General features: G+C 48.7%; 1 protein-coding gene across 3 annotated transcripts; it reads left to right on the top strand.

Moving 5' to 3' along the window:
• Positions 1 to 708: 708 nt before the first annotated feature.
• On the top strand, positions 709 to 13,722 carry CDK1 (cyclin dependent kinase 1). 3 transcript variants are annotated; one of them, XM_061565421.1, is made up of 9 exons: positions 709 to 1,359; positions 1,460 to 2,267; positions 3,459 to 3,518; positions 5,662 to 5,818; positions 7,521 to 7,644; positions 8,355 to 8,525; positions 9,181 to 9,344; positions 9,910 to 10,051; positions 11,954 to 13,722. In XM_061565421.1, exons 3-9 carry the CDS (start codon positions 3,470 to 3,472, stop codon positions 12,035 to 12,037), a joined length of 891 nt encoding a protein of 296 aa, XP_061421405.1. In that variant the 5' UTR covers positions 709 to 1,359; positions 1,460 to 2,267; positions 3,459 to 3,469; the 3' UTR covers positions 12,038 to 13,722. The 3 variants fall into 3 exon arrangements, with proteins under 3 accessions (XP_061421405.1, XP_061421404.1, XP_061421406.1); XM_061565420.1 differs by having other exon boundaries at positions 709 to 2,267; XM_061565422.1 differs by lacking the exons at positions 709 to 1,359; positions 1,460 to 2,267 and adding an exon at positions 2,295 to 2,486.
• The last annotated feature ends 3,135 nt before the right edge of the window (positions 13,723 to 16,857 follow it).

The following is a 16,857-nucleotide window of genomic DNA, read 5'->3' as shown; positions in this document are numbered from 1 at the left end:
TGTATGAAAGCCGGACCCCTGAACGGGTTCGGCAGTTCTCCTCAAGTAGAAGACGGGACTTGGAGTAGGACCCTGGGGACCCCCCAGTCCCGCTGTCCCAAGGGCCGGACTGTGAGGGCCAGTGGTCAGGACCCGTTACCTTGGTTGGGTCGGGTCGAGATAGCCTCCCCTAGGTCCCTTAGCCAGAGGGCTGGAGTGTAGGTGGTCCCTGTTGTAGGACACGATAGCCCGGAGGCCATACCTCTCCAGGTAGCGGGTGTAAGGGGCCGTTACCCCTTTTGTGTTGGACCTGTAATATCAGTTTAGTAATAAAGGAGTGCCTCGTACCTGCTTCCCATCGTCCTCAGGCTCACTACACATGTCACCTGATTGGCTCTCCCTCATTCTCAGGTCGCTCTTGCCGAGGGGGCAATGCTGTTACATGCGTCTCGATGTGTGTACGGCACAGTATGCGATCCCTGGGTAAATTATGGATGCAAACAATATCCGTGGGGTTTGTTCCGGCTTTCCGAATTCCTCCCACATTAAACCACTCGTTGAATTATATTGGCCAAACAATTCCAATTAATGGGACTCGGTGAGTCTTTCCTGGGTAAACAACTGCCATTATTATTTCTCGGTAACTATATGCTGTACAAATTTAGTGATCGCTTCAGCCTGCACGGTAAGACGACAATGAGATGCCTATGTACACATGCTGATGCTGATAGGCAACTCATTGTTGTCTTACCGTGCAGGCTGATACAGATTGAATCAACTGTCACGATTCAATTCACGATTGTTTAAAGTCTCTTCTTGTTGTCGGCTATCCATGTACAGTATTTGTAGCGCCCGTACTGTTGTTCGTACTGGTCTCTCGTTTACCTGCACATACTCTGCTCCCGTGTGTGGCAAGCATATGCAGTCCAGTTTGAACCACCTCGTTTCTACCGTTTCATAGAAACTCATTCTCGCTGGTTCTATTCCTCGACTGGTTTGTTAATTTACCTAGTATATTATAGTGTTCACTCACTCATTCTGACCATGTGTCTAAATTGAATATTTGTTTGGCACGAATCTAAAATAATGGATTCTCAAGTGGACTATTATATTTAAATCGCGAGCATGCCAATTATAGCAAATTAATCCACGGCCCACTTTCACCAACCCGCACCTGATCGGCGTGGCGAAGGTTGCACGGTCAAATAACCCGCACGATGTGGGCTGGAGGCCCTCATCCTGCAGTGGATTGACAACCAGGTTCTGCTCGTGTAGTGGTACTGCACGTGTTCTTGATGAATCGATTAAGCAGGGAGGTGTGGTGGCATCGACGTCTGCTTCACAGTGGACGTTGAAGACGCCGTGACGTCCTTCACAAGAGTAAGCCACTGTGCGTGCTGGCGTCACGGTCCAAGTTTGAAAAATGACCGTGCAATTTTCTCAATTTTAAACAAACTTTTTAAAATTTTGTTTTTACCAGGTAAGGCCGACTGAGCTATACGGCTCTTTTCAGAAGCGACCTGGTCACGAATGACAGCTCGAATAAGTGGCTTGTGTGGAAATGTATAGCAGCCAAATACTTAACGCACGTTAAATGTGGAGAGGAAAAACCCGGAGGACCTGGAGAAAAATCCACCCGACCACGGAGAGAACATGCAAACGCCAAATATACAGCAGGCGTCGGGGTCGGGATCGATCCCACAACCTCCTGGATACAAGGCGAGGTAGTTAACATCTCGCCATCGTGGCGAAATATACAAAGCAACCATCGTCCCACTACTGCGAAAACTTGACGGGGCCCTACCGAAAATGGGTCATGAGACTCGGTACGGCTTTCCTGGATGGATAAACGCAACGAATAATCACGGCTTTGGCCACGGCATCACGATACATTAACGTCTCGCGTCAAAAAATATGGCCGCGTTATCCTTCGCGCTTTGCTATTCCGGCGAGTGGCCACAAGAGGCGGTCTCCTTTCCCGCGCCCAGTCGCGCCTCTTCCCGCTCCTGTGCCCCACCAGAGACCCCAAGCCATGGGGGTCAAACAATCGACTCCCCCTCCCACTGCCACTCGCAAACAAACACACGCACGCGTGTGTCACACCCACGCCCGGTTTAAATACCCGCCGCGCAGCCCATAAACACACCTCCATGACTTGTCATAGCAACGGAGAACAAAAAACGGACATCCAGATATGAAAAAGGAGTGCGTAACCAAACTAGCGCACACGGTACGCTCGATTAAAGAAAGTGGATGCTGGTTCGCGCTCGGAGCAGCGCACTCGTAAGGTGGGTCGGCTTTGATTAAAGAAGTAGGAGAAAACAACCTCACGATGTTCATCGAGAATGTTTGCGTTATGCTCCGAGTGTAGCCATGGACACGGCGTTAGATTCGCAGTCGCGTGACGCTGTCGGCTGTTACCGCAGTCCGTGCAGAGGGTTGCCGCTTTAGAAAATGTAACGACAGCTTACGGACTTGCCATGCAACCCCCTCGACATTGCTTAATGGTAAGTTGATGTGGTGTTCGCGAATGTTGCCCTTCACCTCTCGCGTGCTTGCAAAGAGGGATGTTTTTTCTGACCGAGGCGGTACCGGCTGATCGTCAATCAAAAGGGCTGGAGACGGTGTATTGGCGATGTGCTCGCTCTCTCGCTTGGGCTCCTTCTCTCTGATTTCAAATCATCTAATGATCGACCAGGTGGGGCGGTGGCTCAAAGCAATCGGAAGATTAAGAGTTCAAATCCTGGTTGGGAGTTCACTCGGGGTCAACACAATGAGTATTACTTTGTGGGGAAGTCAACAGGAGCTTGTACTATGGGTATACTTGCCCCCGCCGTAGGAACGTGGAATTTGCTCCAATGGCTCGGGGCAGGTAACGGGATGAGCACCGCCTTGAAGTTCATTCATTTGAGCGAGGAATGAATGACTTCGACTCGTGTGTGCGTGATTTTTGATTGAACCACGCGGACAGAGAGACTACGCTGGCGTGCGGGCGTGTGAACATGAACCCTCTCACAATGAACCCAGACGACACACGTGTCCTTGGTGTGACACGCATTACGTTAACAAACTCGCAGATCTCTACAGTAACTCATTGCTCTTTCAATTGACGCATAGATACGATATCCGCTCATTTAAATATAACAACAGTTGCATTGTACATCGTCACTGAGCGGAAAGGGGACATCTCGACGTTTCGGACAGCTGGCCTTCTGGAAATAATGCGGTTACTCCAAATTGTATATGCACATGACACGGCCACTGCGACATGGCCACATGTGGACGGTTGTCCACCACCCTATGAAGACTATTGACTCTGTAAACCTGCAGAAGGCCAGTCGGACAAAACGTCAACATCTTTCTTTTCTCTCAAAGTATTTAAAACCAAATATGTATTGTTGTTTAATTAACCTGTTAGCTTTCGTGGCAATATCTTAACATGCAATTGTGTGGTGTATTTTGTCTGGACGCGTGTGCAGTTCTAATAGGAATGCGACAAGCCATGGACGAGTACATTAAGATTGAGAAAATCGGCGAAGGTGAGAGACGTGGTGTGTGTGTGTGTCTGCGCGCAGGTCACCTCGATGGGTGTGCGAAGTGACCATAGGTGCTACTCGCTAAACAGCACTTGTTCCAACGCTCTGTTAAGGCTATACGGGGGATCTTTGTCTTTTTGCTGCGCGTGCAAGCAGCCGAGCGACGGGGCTTGGTCCACGCGTGCACATTGACTCTCGCACGGTATTCTCCACTGGACTCGGACGAGGCCCATCGATCAGCAAAGCTCTCTTTTTTTCAGTAGCGACCCCGGGCCAAAACAGCTGACACGGCAATGTCCCGATTTTCGCCTCCCCCCCCCCTTTTTACGTCGTTTTGCAAATATCCGTCGCCGCTTTGTTGACACTACGACCTCATCTGCGTCGCCTCAACCTACCTCCGATGAGCACGATTGGCTACGCACGGGGCGAAAAGTGCAACACTCAAGTCGCTGACGGCGGCGTCCGTCGATTCGCAGCCTTCGCCTCCACCGCCTCCTACCCCCTGTGAATCGCCGTGATTTTACGTCGTTTTCGATATTCGTCGTCGCACCTTTTCAGGAACGCATCCCTGACACAAACCAGGGTATTACTGTAATGCATACCCTTGTTTTATATATACACATTGTTAAAATATGGAAAAAAATATTATAGTAAGCATTTACATAAATAAAGATATGGGTTTACAACTCTTTGTCAATCCGCTGTTTTGACAATCCGGAGCGCCCTGGTGAGGCGAGGGGTGGCTCTAGAGCCCAGAGGCGGTCCAGATACGTCATCACTCGCCACTGATGGTGCCCGTGGCCGGGAATTGAACTCAGGTGGCAGCTATGCTAACGTTCTGTTTGCTTAAGGCGTTCACATATTCTACAATGAAAAGCGGACGTCACGGTCAATGCCGAAATTGGTCACCACATCTCACCATGGCTCTCGTTCTGGTAATTTCCGTAATGATTCTAAAATAAACGCCCAACCTCCGACGTCTGCCCTTATAATGACAAAAGACAAATATCTCCCGTATAGCCTTAACATACTTTTGGGGCAAGTGCTGTTAGCGAGCACCAAATGAAGGCCAGCACGGCAACACGAAAGGGTGGGTGGCTAGCATCACGCCCGACCACCTTTATCTGAACCCAGGACCGGTTCAGATAATCGTCACGGGTGTTGACCGTGAGCGGGAATTGAACTCAGGTGGCTGGCTTCCAAGGGCAGCACGCTAACCACTGCGCCACCGCCTGGTTTGAGGTCTACTCGCCGACTTCTGTACTGGGTGACCCACCCACACCCAGTATACATGCAACGTTGGTCCAATGTTGCCTTGTACGTAGTTGCAACCGTTGAACCCACGTTGGTCCAATGTGTCATGTTTACTACTGGGTACTCCTCTCTCTGCCTGTCTCGCAAACCGACCCACCTCCACACCCTGCACACGTATCCCCGCCTATCCCGATTACATCCGCACTTCACCTCGCTTACCCTATAGCATCCATCCTTTAGTAGTTGCTTGGTTAAAACCAGGACTTAATTTCCCCGCTGAAAAGTGTCCGGCTCGCTGGTGGAGCTGAGGCACGTCGCCAGTAGCCGCAGCGGGAGGTGGTAATACTGGATGAGGAAATATTCCCCGGATCGCCGACCCAGAGAGACCCCGGCTGAAATGAAACCACGAGCTCTCGACTCTAGAGGGCGTGAGCTCCCCTCTAGTGGGGGCCCTCGTTCACGCCTGCGGTGGGGCCAGAGAGCAATTTCAGGGCTGCAAATGTTCGACTCTTTTGGGGTGGTGGCACGGCCTAAGCGGGTAGCGTGCTCGCCACTTGGTGCAGAGGTCCACGGTTCGAATCTCGCGCCCGCCTTGGTTATCGCTAGGGTGCGTGTAACAACACGCATCTGCTTTAGAGTTCATAGTGGACGTTATAAGATCCCCTGACAATCTTCGAAAATTCGAAAGCATCATCAAATGGCTCATTTGGCATTAACCACGGCAGTCATCGCCCCCCACCTCTCTACTGGCAGACCAATGCCCAACGTCACTTTTGCAAACGATTCATCTTTGTTACAGTATTCTTTGCGTTCTCCCCTGGTTTAAAGGAAATCGAAAGTTGGATGCTAAAGCAACGCGTGGCGGCTGTCCCGCATTCACGCTCGCACGCAGGCTCGTACGGAGTGGTGTACAAGGGACGGAACAAGGGCACGGGTGATCTCGTGGCGCTCAAGAAGATCCGCCTGGAGCACGAGGAGGAGGGCGTGCCCGCCACGGCGATCCGGGAGATCGCGCTTCTGCGCGAACTCAGGCACCCCAACATCGTGCGGTGCGTTCGGGCGGTCCCACGGCTGGCGACTCGGCGATAACGGCACGGATTGTAGGCACAACACCGCCGCCGTGTTAACAGGACATTGTTCATCCACCGCTCGTGTGGATGATGTCCTGCTGTGGATACCTGATGCACACGTGGAAAATTAAAAGCTCTCCAAGTATGCGACTGTGGTCATCCAGAACAGACCATGCAACGCAATACCCGATCCACAAATATGAAGGAGACGTCGCAGCGATGATACACCCCGCTCTTGCTCCTGGCCACCTGAATGTGAAATTGTAGTTTTTGCTCTGCATCAACATAAGCATACGATCGGGAAAATGTTGTCCATATGTTGGATTTGTCTTACCGTGGATTCCCAGGATAACGAACAATGCGTCACGTGGGAGACTGCGTCGCAGATATGTGACCTTGCTTTACCCTTTCAACCCGGGGGGAGGGGGAAACTCGCCTAGTACTGCACAGGGTGGCCCCGATGTCTTCCGGAACACCCTGTCAACAAAAACGTAAGGTTCATTTAAAACATAAATGAATATGCAGATGAACAAAAATGTGGTGGGTCAATGAATTGCGGATCACAAGACATCTGGACCATCCTGTACATGTAACAGCCATTTGTGAGCACAGAAGAATGGATGTTGTGTGCGTGGGGCCCATCCAAGCATTGTGGACGTGTATTGGACGGGCAAGTGGCTACTTGCCCAAACAAATGGGGGATTAGGGAGTGTACCGTGTACATGTGTGCCCTCTAGCGAAACACAATTGAAATGTTGTATTCGTTAATGCCCATGTTCCCACCCACATGAACGTTAGGGTGAAGGCCGCGCATTGTTGCCCTGTTCATGCGTACCTGGCTGTACACTAGGCGTGTGACGAACTACAATCATGATGGATGCAATATATTTTAGAATAATCGTGTAACTGTGCGATTTGTGCAATGATGGACATATTGTATCCTGTACAATCCACTGCTGGACAGAGGCCTCCCCGTGCTATGTCGGTCATAGGGGCTGCTTGACCATACTTCACCACACTGTTCAGTGTGGGTTGGTGAAGGAGGGAGGGTTGCCTAGATCCCGCCTCAAGTCTTATTTCCCCACCTCCCACGAGACATGAGCCCTGTCGGGCCTCTATTAAATGTAACGATCCTTCCGTGATTAAATATCTCTGTATTGTGCCCGCTGAGACGATTTTAAGAGGATACGTGCGAGTATAGCGTTATGTGATTTCGTTTAATTTGGCCGGGTGCACTCAGCGGCAGGCGAGCGGCTCGCAAGCGGAAGGTCACGAGTTCACATCCTGGTTGAGTGGTTGACTCGGCCTATCGTCGTCATCCACTTTGCAGAGAAGTCAACAGTGGTTGTCCTCTGGATCGATTTGCCCCCGCCATAGGAACGTTGCACTTTCACCTCTGGCTCAGGGCTGTGAACAGGAGGAGATGAGAAAAGGCCTCGATGTTGGTATGCGCAGGAAATCGCTCGAATAGAGGGTTTTTTGGGGGGGTTGGATCGTGTAAATATAAATGTGTTGTTAAACTCGCCACAATCCGACACAGCCAATTAGTAATGTTTGTCACGTGAACTAAAAAATGTGCCAATTCATTACTGGTTTGGCACACCGGTGTTTTGGAGAGAACCTACAACATCTACAATTGACAACACATTGACAGGAAACCACTTCTTTCCATCACGTCCAGGCTACAGGATGTACTCCTGCAGAGCGCTCGACTCTACTTGATCTTCGAGTACCTGCCCATGGATCTGAAGCGATACCTGGATGCGATACCTGCGGGCCACAGCATGGAACCTCCACTCATCCAGGTGCCCGTCAATTGGTCATGCATTACTCAAATGTATTTTGGCAGTTGATCTAAGAAAAGGAGACCACAATGCACGTCATCAAGAAATACTGATGCTTTGTTTGTGTAATACACAAAGGCCGAGTGTTTTTTTTTCACATTTTGTTGTTGTTTGAAACGTATGGATCTCCGGCCTGCACTATCCTTCTGTTGGGATGGGGTTTTTCTTGTCATTTACAAATTTGATCATCCAGGTGCATTATCCTCTCACTGCTGCTGCCAAATGCTTAGTGGGCGCCATGGTGACGAGATGTTAACTACCTTGCCTGGTATACAGGAGGTCGTGGGTTTCAATCCTGACCCTAACGCCTGTATATTTGGAGTTTGCATGTTCTTCCCGTGGTCGTGTGCATTTTTCCTTCACCATTTAGAAAGATTCCTTGAGTATTTGGCTGTTATAAATTTCCACGTGATAAGCCACTTCGTTGAGCTGTCATTTGTGACCAGGTCACTTCTGAAAAAGAACTAAATACCTCGGTGGGCTTTATTTGGTAAAATAAAAAAATTGTTTTAGTTTTTACTTTGGTGCCAGGTTGGATCGCTGCATCGCAGAATCGCGAGAGATGGCGGCGACTTTGGTAGTCGGCGGATTGATGGTGGCTGATGGCGATCATGACATTGTGCGTACGCTCGCACCTCTGTGGCCCTCTCCGTGTTTTTTTGTGAGGGCAGAGTTACCTGCACCAGATCCTGCAGGCCGTGGTGTTCTGCCACTCGCGCAGGGTGCTGCACCGCGACCTCAAACCGCAAAACCTGCTCATCGATAGGCACGGCCACATCAAGCTCGCCGACTTCGGCCTGGCGCGGGCGTTTGGTGTGCCCGTGCGCGTATACACGCACGAGGTACGGGTGCACATACGGGCGCGGGCAGTTGTGTGCGACCGCCGTCAGCAGTTTCAAGCTGTGGACCACGAAGTCATGACGCCACTGCATGCGTGTTTTGCGGGTCTGTGTGAGTCAACGGGGCTCTATGTAAGTGCATGGGTCTCTGCGTGAGTCTGTGAATTTCCGCCGTGAGTCTGTGCATCTCCATACGAGTCTATGGACCAAGCTATGGACCACAGTAATGCCAATGTCCATTTCGATCATTCACTGTCATGCGAGTTTCAGATATTCACCATAATGCTACTCCTAAAGCCATCCACATGATCGCTTACAAACCTTGTAAATATGTAAGTTGAACTTCTTTGGAACCGTACTATCAAAACGTGCTATTCGGAGGTGCAGTGAGTTAACCGCTTGTACACCATGTGCCAATTTTTTTTGTTTGGCTCTGTCGTGTGGTCAAGGGTTCTTAAGGATACAGATTTGGTGAGATCATTACATGGCCTAACCCAAGAGTCTACTCCTGGACATCTGGAAAAAGAGCTTTATAGCTCATCGGATTCCTCCAGTATAAATACATCTTCTGATGCACCATAATATTGGTTGCAAAAACCCTGCCAACGTGTTTAACGGGTAACATCGCTTGTGCCTGTTGTCCGCGTGGCACGCGCAGGTGGTGACGTTGTGGTACCGCGCCCCCGAAGTGCTACTCGGCACACCGCGGTATAGCACCCCCGTGGACATGTGGAGTGTGGGCACCATCCTGGCCGAGATGGTCAACAAGCGGCCGCTCTTCCACGGAGACTCCGAGATCGACCAGCTCTTTCGCATATTCAGGCACTTGGTTCCCTCCATTGCCGCTGTTGTCGTATAACCCCCACAATGCGCCACTACTGCATGGAATGTATTTTGTACGAGGCTGCGGGGCTTTGTGGTGGGCAGGAGATGGACAAGGCAGGATAATCCATTGTTGTACTGAGCCCAAAGTGATTGTTCTGCTCCTATGAACATTGAGGCGCTGCTCAAATCTCCTTAACAGCCTTGAGCCAGTGTCAGAAATTCCGCATTCTTATGGTGGTGGCGACTTTATCCATTGGACAACCACGGTTGACTTCTACGCGAAATGGTACTCATGTTATTGACCATCAAAGGATGATGGGCTAAATTAATTCCCAACCAGGATTTGAACTCATGACCTTCTAATTGCGTTCTACCGCCGAGCCACCTGGACGGTTACTGTACCACACTCTGCTCCCACTTGTACGATCCCCCTGCATTGTATGGTTTAAAAAAAAACTCCCACGATTTTCACGGCATGGAGAGGCCCTCGGACGCATGCTGTGGCAATGTATGCCGTGATGTGCGTGCTAATGGCCACGCTCTGGCGTGCGTGTGTGCGTAGGATACTCGGCACACCCACCACCGAGGTTTGGCCGGACGTGGTGACCCTGCCCGACTACAAGCCCAGCTTCCCCAAGTGGGCGCCCAGCGGCCTGGCCACCCACGTCCCCGGCCTCAACCAGGACGGCATCGACCTGCTTGAGGTAACGGCCGTTCACGCAGCCTCGGGGTGGCGTAGGAGAGGGTGGTGTAGCCACGGATTCTTGAGTCTATCTGTGCAGACGTTTGAGCATTACCCTCCACGTGCTCGTGAGTTTTCTCCGGCTACTTTGTGGGTTTGCACCCACTGGAAAAAACGATTATTGGTGGAATTGGCCAAATAACCTTATCATAGGGCCCTCCTGAAAAAGTGTGAGACTCATTGAGGCTTGTCTGGATTGTATATCTGGCATGAAGCATACATGGTGGAAAGCATGTTCATAGTTTTTACCTGCATGGCAATAAGGATGGCAATTGAGTCACCTTAAGGTGAGACTTACCTGGGTGAATAAATTACATTAGTATTATATTCTTTAGTTCTTTCGGTAAAGTCACGTAGATAGAAAGATTATAATAATAAAGATAAAGTGAATAATAAAAAAAAGATAAAAATAATAAAACACTATTTTATTCTTCTCTTTATTCACTTTATTTTTATTTTCATATCTACGTGATTTTACCGAAAGAACCAAATAATATGAATTTCTGCAGTCACGAAAGTTTGAAGTCAATATTGTTATTATCCATAATAGAGTTTTTTTTGGGTCGGATCATGTAAATATAAATGCGTTGTTAAACCTGCCACCACCCGACACAGCCAATTACGGTAAGGTTTGTCACTTAAACAGAACATGCCAATTCGTTACTAGTACAGCACAGCGGTGTGTTGGAGAGTAAACCCACAACGTTTACAATTCGCGTACGACGTTTCACCAGTAATTACAACTACAGTAGTGATCTAACCCAAAAAACCTCTAATATGGATATTGGTCGTGAAAGCCGACGTGTTAAACTGTCATTATTATTATTTCTGCAAATTATTTGGTCATGCCGCTGCTGCTGCGTTGGCAGTAGTGCACAAGCACAAATAACAAAAACATTGACACATTATTTAACACCATTGTGGTCTTAAAGGGAAAAAATAAGTACAGTTTCCACCCAGGATGCGTTCTTGAAAACCAGAACGTAAATGTAAAGTATTTAAATCTAAGCAAAGAGATCAAATGGTAGATCGTAACGTGGTACAGAACTTAGTAGTAGCTACTACTACTAGAGATGTGATAGGGGTTCTGTAACGTGGTACAGAACCTAAACAGAGGATGCTTAGTAACCCTTTGCTTATCAATACTATTACAACCATGTTGTTACAAGAATGTTACAACCAGTATATATTACCTTGTCTATTATGTTATGCGTATTATTGGTTGTGTATGATATGAAAAAAATAGTTTACACTTGCATAAAAAATAGTCGCCATAAAAACGGTATGCGAGGGAATAAATATTAAGAGAGTATGCATGCAAGAGTGACGACTGTAGTCCGGGAGGATTATGCTTGGTTGCTATTCGGCGCACGAATGTTGCGGCGGCAGCGTAAACATTCGAGTCTGAGTGGTAAAGTTTGTAAATCTCGAGTGCGTTATGGCGAGGTACCACGGAACGTAAAACAGGGTTGGTTATCGATAAGTTGAGTACGTTATAGCGAGATGGCGTTAATCTGGGTATGGCTGTAATCAACATGTCACGCAATGGCCCTTCATTTACGTGCTATGAAGAAGGACCTTTGCCCAAAACGTCGCCTGTTATGTATTTTTCCATTTAAGGCCACAGTGTTATGTGTGCAGTTTATATTTTGTATAATTACAGTAGATAACTGCTGCCCAGTCTGCAACATTCGTCGCGAGCATCAAAGTGTGAATTGCATTGTTATTTCATTAGAACACATGCTGCATTTGCATGCGGATGCGTGCGTGAGCTTTGCTTTACATATGTAACAATGCATTGGCTGCGTATAAAAAGCAAACATGGGTATAACTGTTGCCAAATGTGTGTCTCTTTATTCTCCAGAAAATGCTGACCTATGACCCTGCAAGAAGAATATCAGCAAAACGGGCCCTGACTCATCCCTACTTCCAGAATGAGAAGAGCTAATGAGATTCTTCACTCTCAGACGCATTCGTATGCTGGGCTCGATCTCGACCCTGACGGGATCGAACTGATCAAAATTGGGTTCGGCGCAACCCTCACGCCTGTATATTTGGAGTTTGCATGTTCTCCCCGTGGTCGAGTGGATTTTTCTCCGTATCCTCCGGTTTTTCCCTCCACATTACGAATCAACATCACGTCTTTACAGTACTTGGCTGCTCGAAATATCCACGTGATAAGCCACTTAGTTCGGCTATAATGTATGGCCCAGGTCGCTTCTAAAAAAAGAGCTATATAGCTCAGTGTGGGCCTTACCTAGTAAAATCAAATAAAATAGTTTAGTTTTATGTTGCACACCGATGCTGTTGTCCTCTTGGGTGCGTTCCCTCTTTTGGCTGCCACTCAGGAGTTATTCTTGCAATCGTCCCTTGTACATATTATAGCCAAGAACAGTGGCCTGCCCAAGAAGGTTACTTTTCTTAACGGTCAAAAAAGTATGCGTTGGTTGCGGAGGTTTGCAGGCCAAGCTCCCCGGCCGCACCGTTTAACACTGCGGATGTATCGACCATAAATACGCGCCGTCACACATGACAATTATCGTGAAAGACTCAGTGACGTTATTTAAAAGAGAATCGTCAGTGCCACGTTTAAAAAAAAATGCACTAATTTATTGTAATAACCCATTGCAACCTGTTGACAAACCACTTCACCACTTGCACACCGATGCTGAGTCACCTTGTGTCGGATGGGGGCAGCTGGAGGGGGGGGGGGGGTTCCCTGGCATAAAACAGACAACTACCAGCTGTGAACTGGACGGATTGAGATGTGATACCCTGTGGCATAGAAGCAAGCGGCCCTCCACACTAAAATCCCGAATTCCTCACTGCGTTTGTTCTACGATCGTGGCGTGCCGCGTCTCTTTGTTGGGGCTGTGACGTTGGCCCGAGTCGTGGCGCGCTCGTCGCAGAGGTTTTCAGGGGTTCGAATCCAGCGGCCCCCCCGGTTATCACTGCGGTGCGTATTAACTGTACACAATCTCGCCGACCGCTTCACGGTGGGCGTTAAAAGATCCCGCGACGTCGTTCGTATGAGTGGGCCATTGTATGCCGGCGTCATGGTGCCAAATTTACCAAATTTCAAAGAAAAAATGTACTTGCGATTCACTGAAATGGAATGTACGTAACAAGAATCGTCCCCCTACTGCAAACAAACTTAGCAGGACCCTCTTAAACAAGAATAGTGCTAAGTAAGCGTCATATAAACGTGTTATTTGTGTCTCATTGTAATTCCAAGTACTGTATGCGTTTGTCCATGCTTCATTGTATTCTTGTGAGCTTTTGTTCCACCCTCTTAATCTGTATCCGTGTTTCTGAATGAGGGAGGTCATCGCAGGTAAGGCGTATTGATCACAAACTGTATTTCGTCGCCCCAAATCGGCAAAGCGCAGCATTGGGATGGAGGCAGCGTGGTGAAACCTTCATCCAGCAGTGGATCGACCATGGCTGACGACGAAGATAGTGCCGTGTATATTACAGCCCCAATGTGGATTGCGTTTTGTGTAAGGAACGACGGGAGAGTGGTGGTTGGGGGTGGTTAGCCCATTAATCACTGCCGGCTCGGCAGCACGCGTCAGATGCGGAGGTTGTGTATTGCAATGTTATTAAAGCGCGCGCTCTGCACGCTGCTCACGATAGCATCGCGAGCGTTGTCTGTGACAGGGGAATTCCAGTGAGCATTTACAACTGCGCGCGCGCGTGTGTATAAACGCAGACACGCGTTCAATGTATCAATGCGTGTTAATAATGAAAGCAAAGATGCACGCGTCGTTATAACGCACTGCGCGTGGCCTCAATCGGCGGCGTGGTGTGTTGTGCGCGCAATAGCAACACGCAGACGCTTTTTTTTTTATATCGAAGCCTACATAGTAACTTCCACACGGCGAGTGACCATATGGACAAGTGGTAGACGATTATGAGAAATGGACAGATCGGTTCCCGAGTCGTCGCAGTGCATGCCACGTGGTGATGACACGTGCCGGGAAATCCACGATTCTGAGGCGTTTGAGTTGGTGGATCATGTCTCGATTTGTGAACCCCCCAACCCCCCACTGGGTCGGGGGGCGACGCGGCAGATGACGAGCTTTTTGAGCGTCATGCCCTCGTATGCGTGCGTGTTCTCCGGGTCCCGGTGATCATCGTACAGGGTCTGTGGCGCGTTCGCCGATTGTTGCAGAGGTGTGACGGTTCGACATAGCCAGGCCGCCCTGGTCATTACTGCGGGTGCAATCACCGTCAAGTACGCGCCGTCTGCTGCACAGTGGACGTTGATCACGCGACGTCATGGTCTATCGTAGAAGAATTACCCATTTTGATTATTGTATACATAAATGGGACCTTTTTTCCAGTATCAAAGTATAAAAAATAAGAATAGGTTTTATCCTTTCTGGCAATAAAACAGTTAAGATGTTACCAGAGCATGTTTGTTTGCATGTTCACCACAAGTCTGTGGTTAATGCAGACTTGATTCCTTGCAAAAGGTTTCTAATTGGAGTTTGGACATCTTAACTCCTCACCCCTCCCAAAAATACCTGTATTATAGTTAACACCTCCTGTTGTATTGCCAGAAAGGGTAAAACCTATTCTTATTTTTCATATTGCATCAGTCATTTTTTTCTTCTGGAGATCGATGATCGACCGCCGCAATCATCGCTGTCCCTCCTGCTAAAACATGGCAGGACCTGCCTGAAAACGGGTGACGAGACTCTCTGAGGCTTTCCTTGATACAACCAAAGTCACGATAATAACATCATCAGCGCTATTGGCTAAAACATCCCTAAAATAGCTTTGAGACTCGCTGAGGATTTGCTATACACATTTCGCAAAGTATTACCATCACGTAGAGCCCCTTTCCGCCCTCATGAGAAATGCAAAGACAAAGATCCCCCGGTTAGCCTTAACAGGCTGTTGTGGCAAGTTCTGTCAGTGAGTAGCACCTATGAAGGCCGGCACGGCACATAAGGAGGTGGATGGCCAGCATCACGCCCGGACGCTTTTGTCTCTCTAGTGGCGATGTTTACACACCGCACCAGGGACTCATTTGAAATTGAGTCGACCCAGTGGAGGCCCAGATCCGGTTCAGATAATAATCGGCACTGGTGTTGGCCATGAGCGGCAATCGAACTCAGAGGTCGCCGGGTTCGTGGTGCAGCGTGCTAACCGCTACACTACCGCTCCCCACAAACCACTTGAGAAAGCCGACACTTCACACACACACATCCCACGCAGGCTGTTTAACTCTGGGACGCGAACGAGGGTGTTTACTTATAATTTGGGATAGAAACAAATAGCATTAAGTGGCTAATTGGGGCTGTAACGATCTCCACGGCTAAGCTGGAATTAGACCGCCACGCAGGGTGGCACAACCTCACACTGCGCTAATGAAGCAAACACTGTCAATCGAGAACCCCTAAATTTGAGGCGATGTTTTCCTTCGGCCAAATCCCACCATTTCGCCGCGTCCCTCCAAAAGCGTTTAAGTCTTTAAGCGTCCGGGCAAAGGTGGCGGCTTTCACGCCCTCGGCGGACGCACGGTGTCGCTCGTGTGATTCGCTAGTCGAGGGAGGACCACGGTCTGATTGGTGCGCGCATTGGCCCGATTCGACCTCCGCGAGCATTGTGGGTGAAATGAAACATGAAGGGAACTTCGTTCCGTGTCTTCACATCTAAAAAAGAAATTCGTTTTAGTCCAGCGGCCTAATTTGTTGTTCCAGCCCGTTACCAATAATTCCCTGCGGTGACGCGTCCGCTTGTACGCGGAATTGCGTTGAACGAGGTCCCATAGTTTAGACGTAGTGCTCATGCCCATCAAATCTCCCAAATCAGTGCGAGTGTGTTATAAGCCTGACCCTGCTCATTGGAAAAGAAGAATCTAACAGCTCAGTGGGCTTTACCTTGGTAAGATAAAAAAAAGAGTTTACTTGTGTTTGTGTATTTTTTTAAGTGATTTGTTTACCTTTTTTATAATTTGAACTCCTATCGTGTGTTTTGGATTGTTTGCTGTTATAACGTTCTGACCTGCCCCTACTGGACATCTTTGGAAAAGAGCTTGGTAGCTCATCGGATTCCTCCAGTATAAATAAATATTCTGATTCTGAAGACACGGATAACCGAAACCAGCCATGAATTCGCATGCTTAAACAAATTTTGCTTCACAATATTGGTCTGCGAAGCCAAGAGGCCGATGATGGGCTAAAACGATGCTGTGTTAATATATTAAGGGTTGCTTGGGCAGTGGTACAGCAGTTAACCTCCAATCGGCTGGCGAAGAGGGCAGATGCCTGCAACGCGTTGCGTGCACGGAAGGTGCAAGCAAGGGTACCATTGGTTTGCGTAAAATGGTGCTTGTAAGAATATTATTAGCGAGGCATAATCGTACACGAAAGGCAAGCGGTAGGCCAATGTTACATACGGGTTGATGTAGCGAACGAGACAGTACAAACTGGACCTAGCAATACGAAAGAAAAAAACAATACAAAGGAGACAAACAGAAACAACAACAAAATAACGACCTTGAATTTAGCGGAAACTCTTATCCAGTTGTTCACAACCTTTGGCCCGCGAGGCAACTACTACAGGGGATCCGTGGAGAAGAAACATCATATCTTCATCAAGGAAATGTACAATTTCAAACAGCTGGTAGGCGCTGTGATGATCGGCGATGCGTTTGATTGTTGAAAGGGGCTCCAGCGAACTCGAACCGATTGCGAACGGCGACCCTAATCCTCGGCAGTGGAGCGGTGGCTTAGCGGTTGGGCGCACTGCGCAACT

Source organism: Lethenteron reissneri, chromosome 34 (assembly GCF_015708825.2).
Source record: "Lethenteron reissneri isolate LAM-NWPU_2019-01 chromosome 34, ASM1570882v1, whole genome shotgun sequence".
Taxonomy (NCBI): Eukaryota; Metazoa; Chordata; class Hyperoartia; order Petromyzontiformes; family Petromyzontidae; genus Lethenteron; species Lethenteron reissneri.
This window is presented reverse-complemented; position numbering and strand designations above follow the sequence as displayed.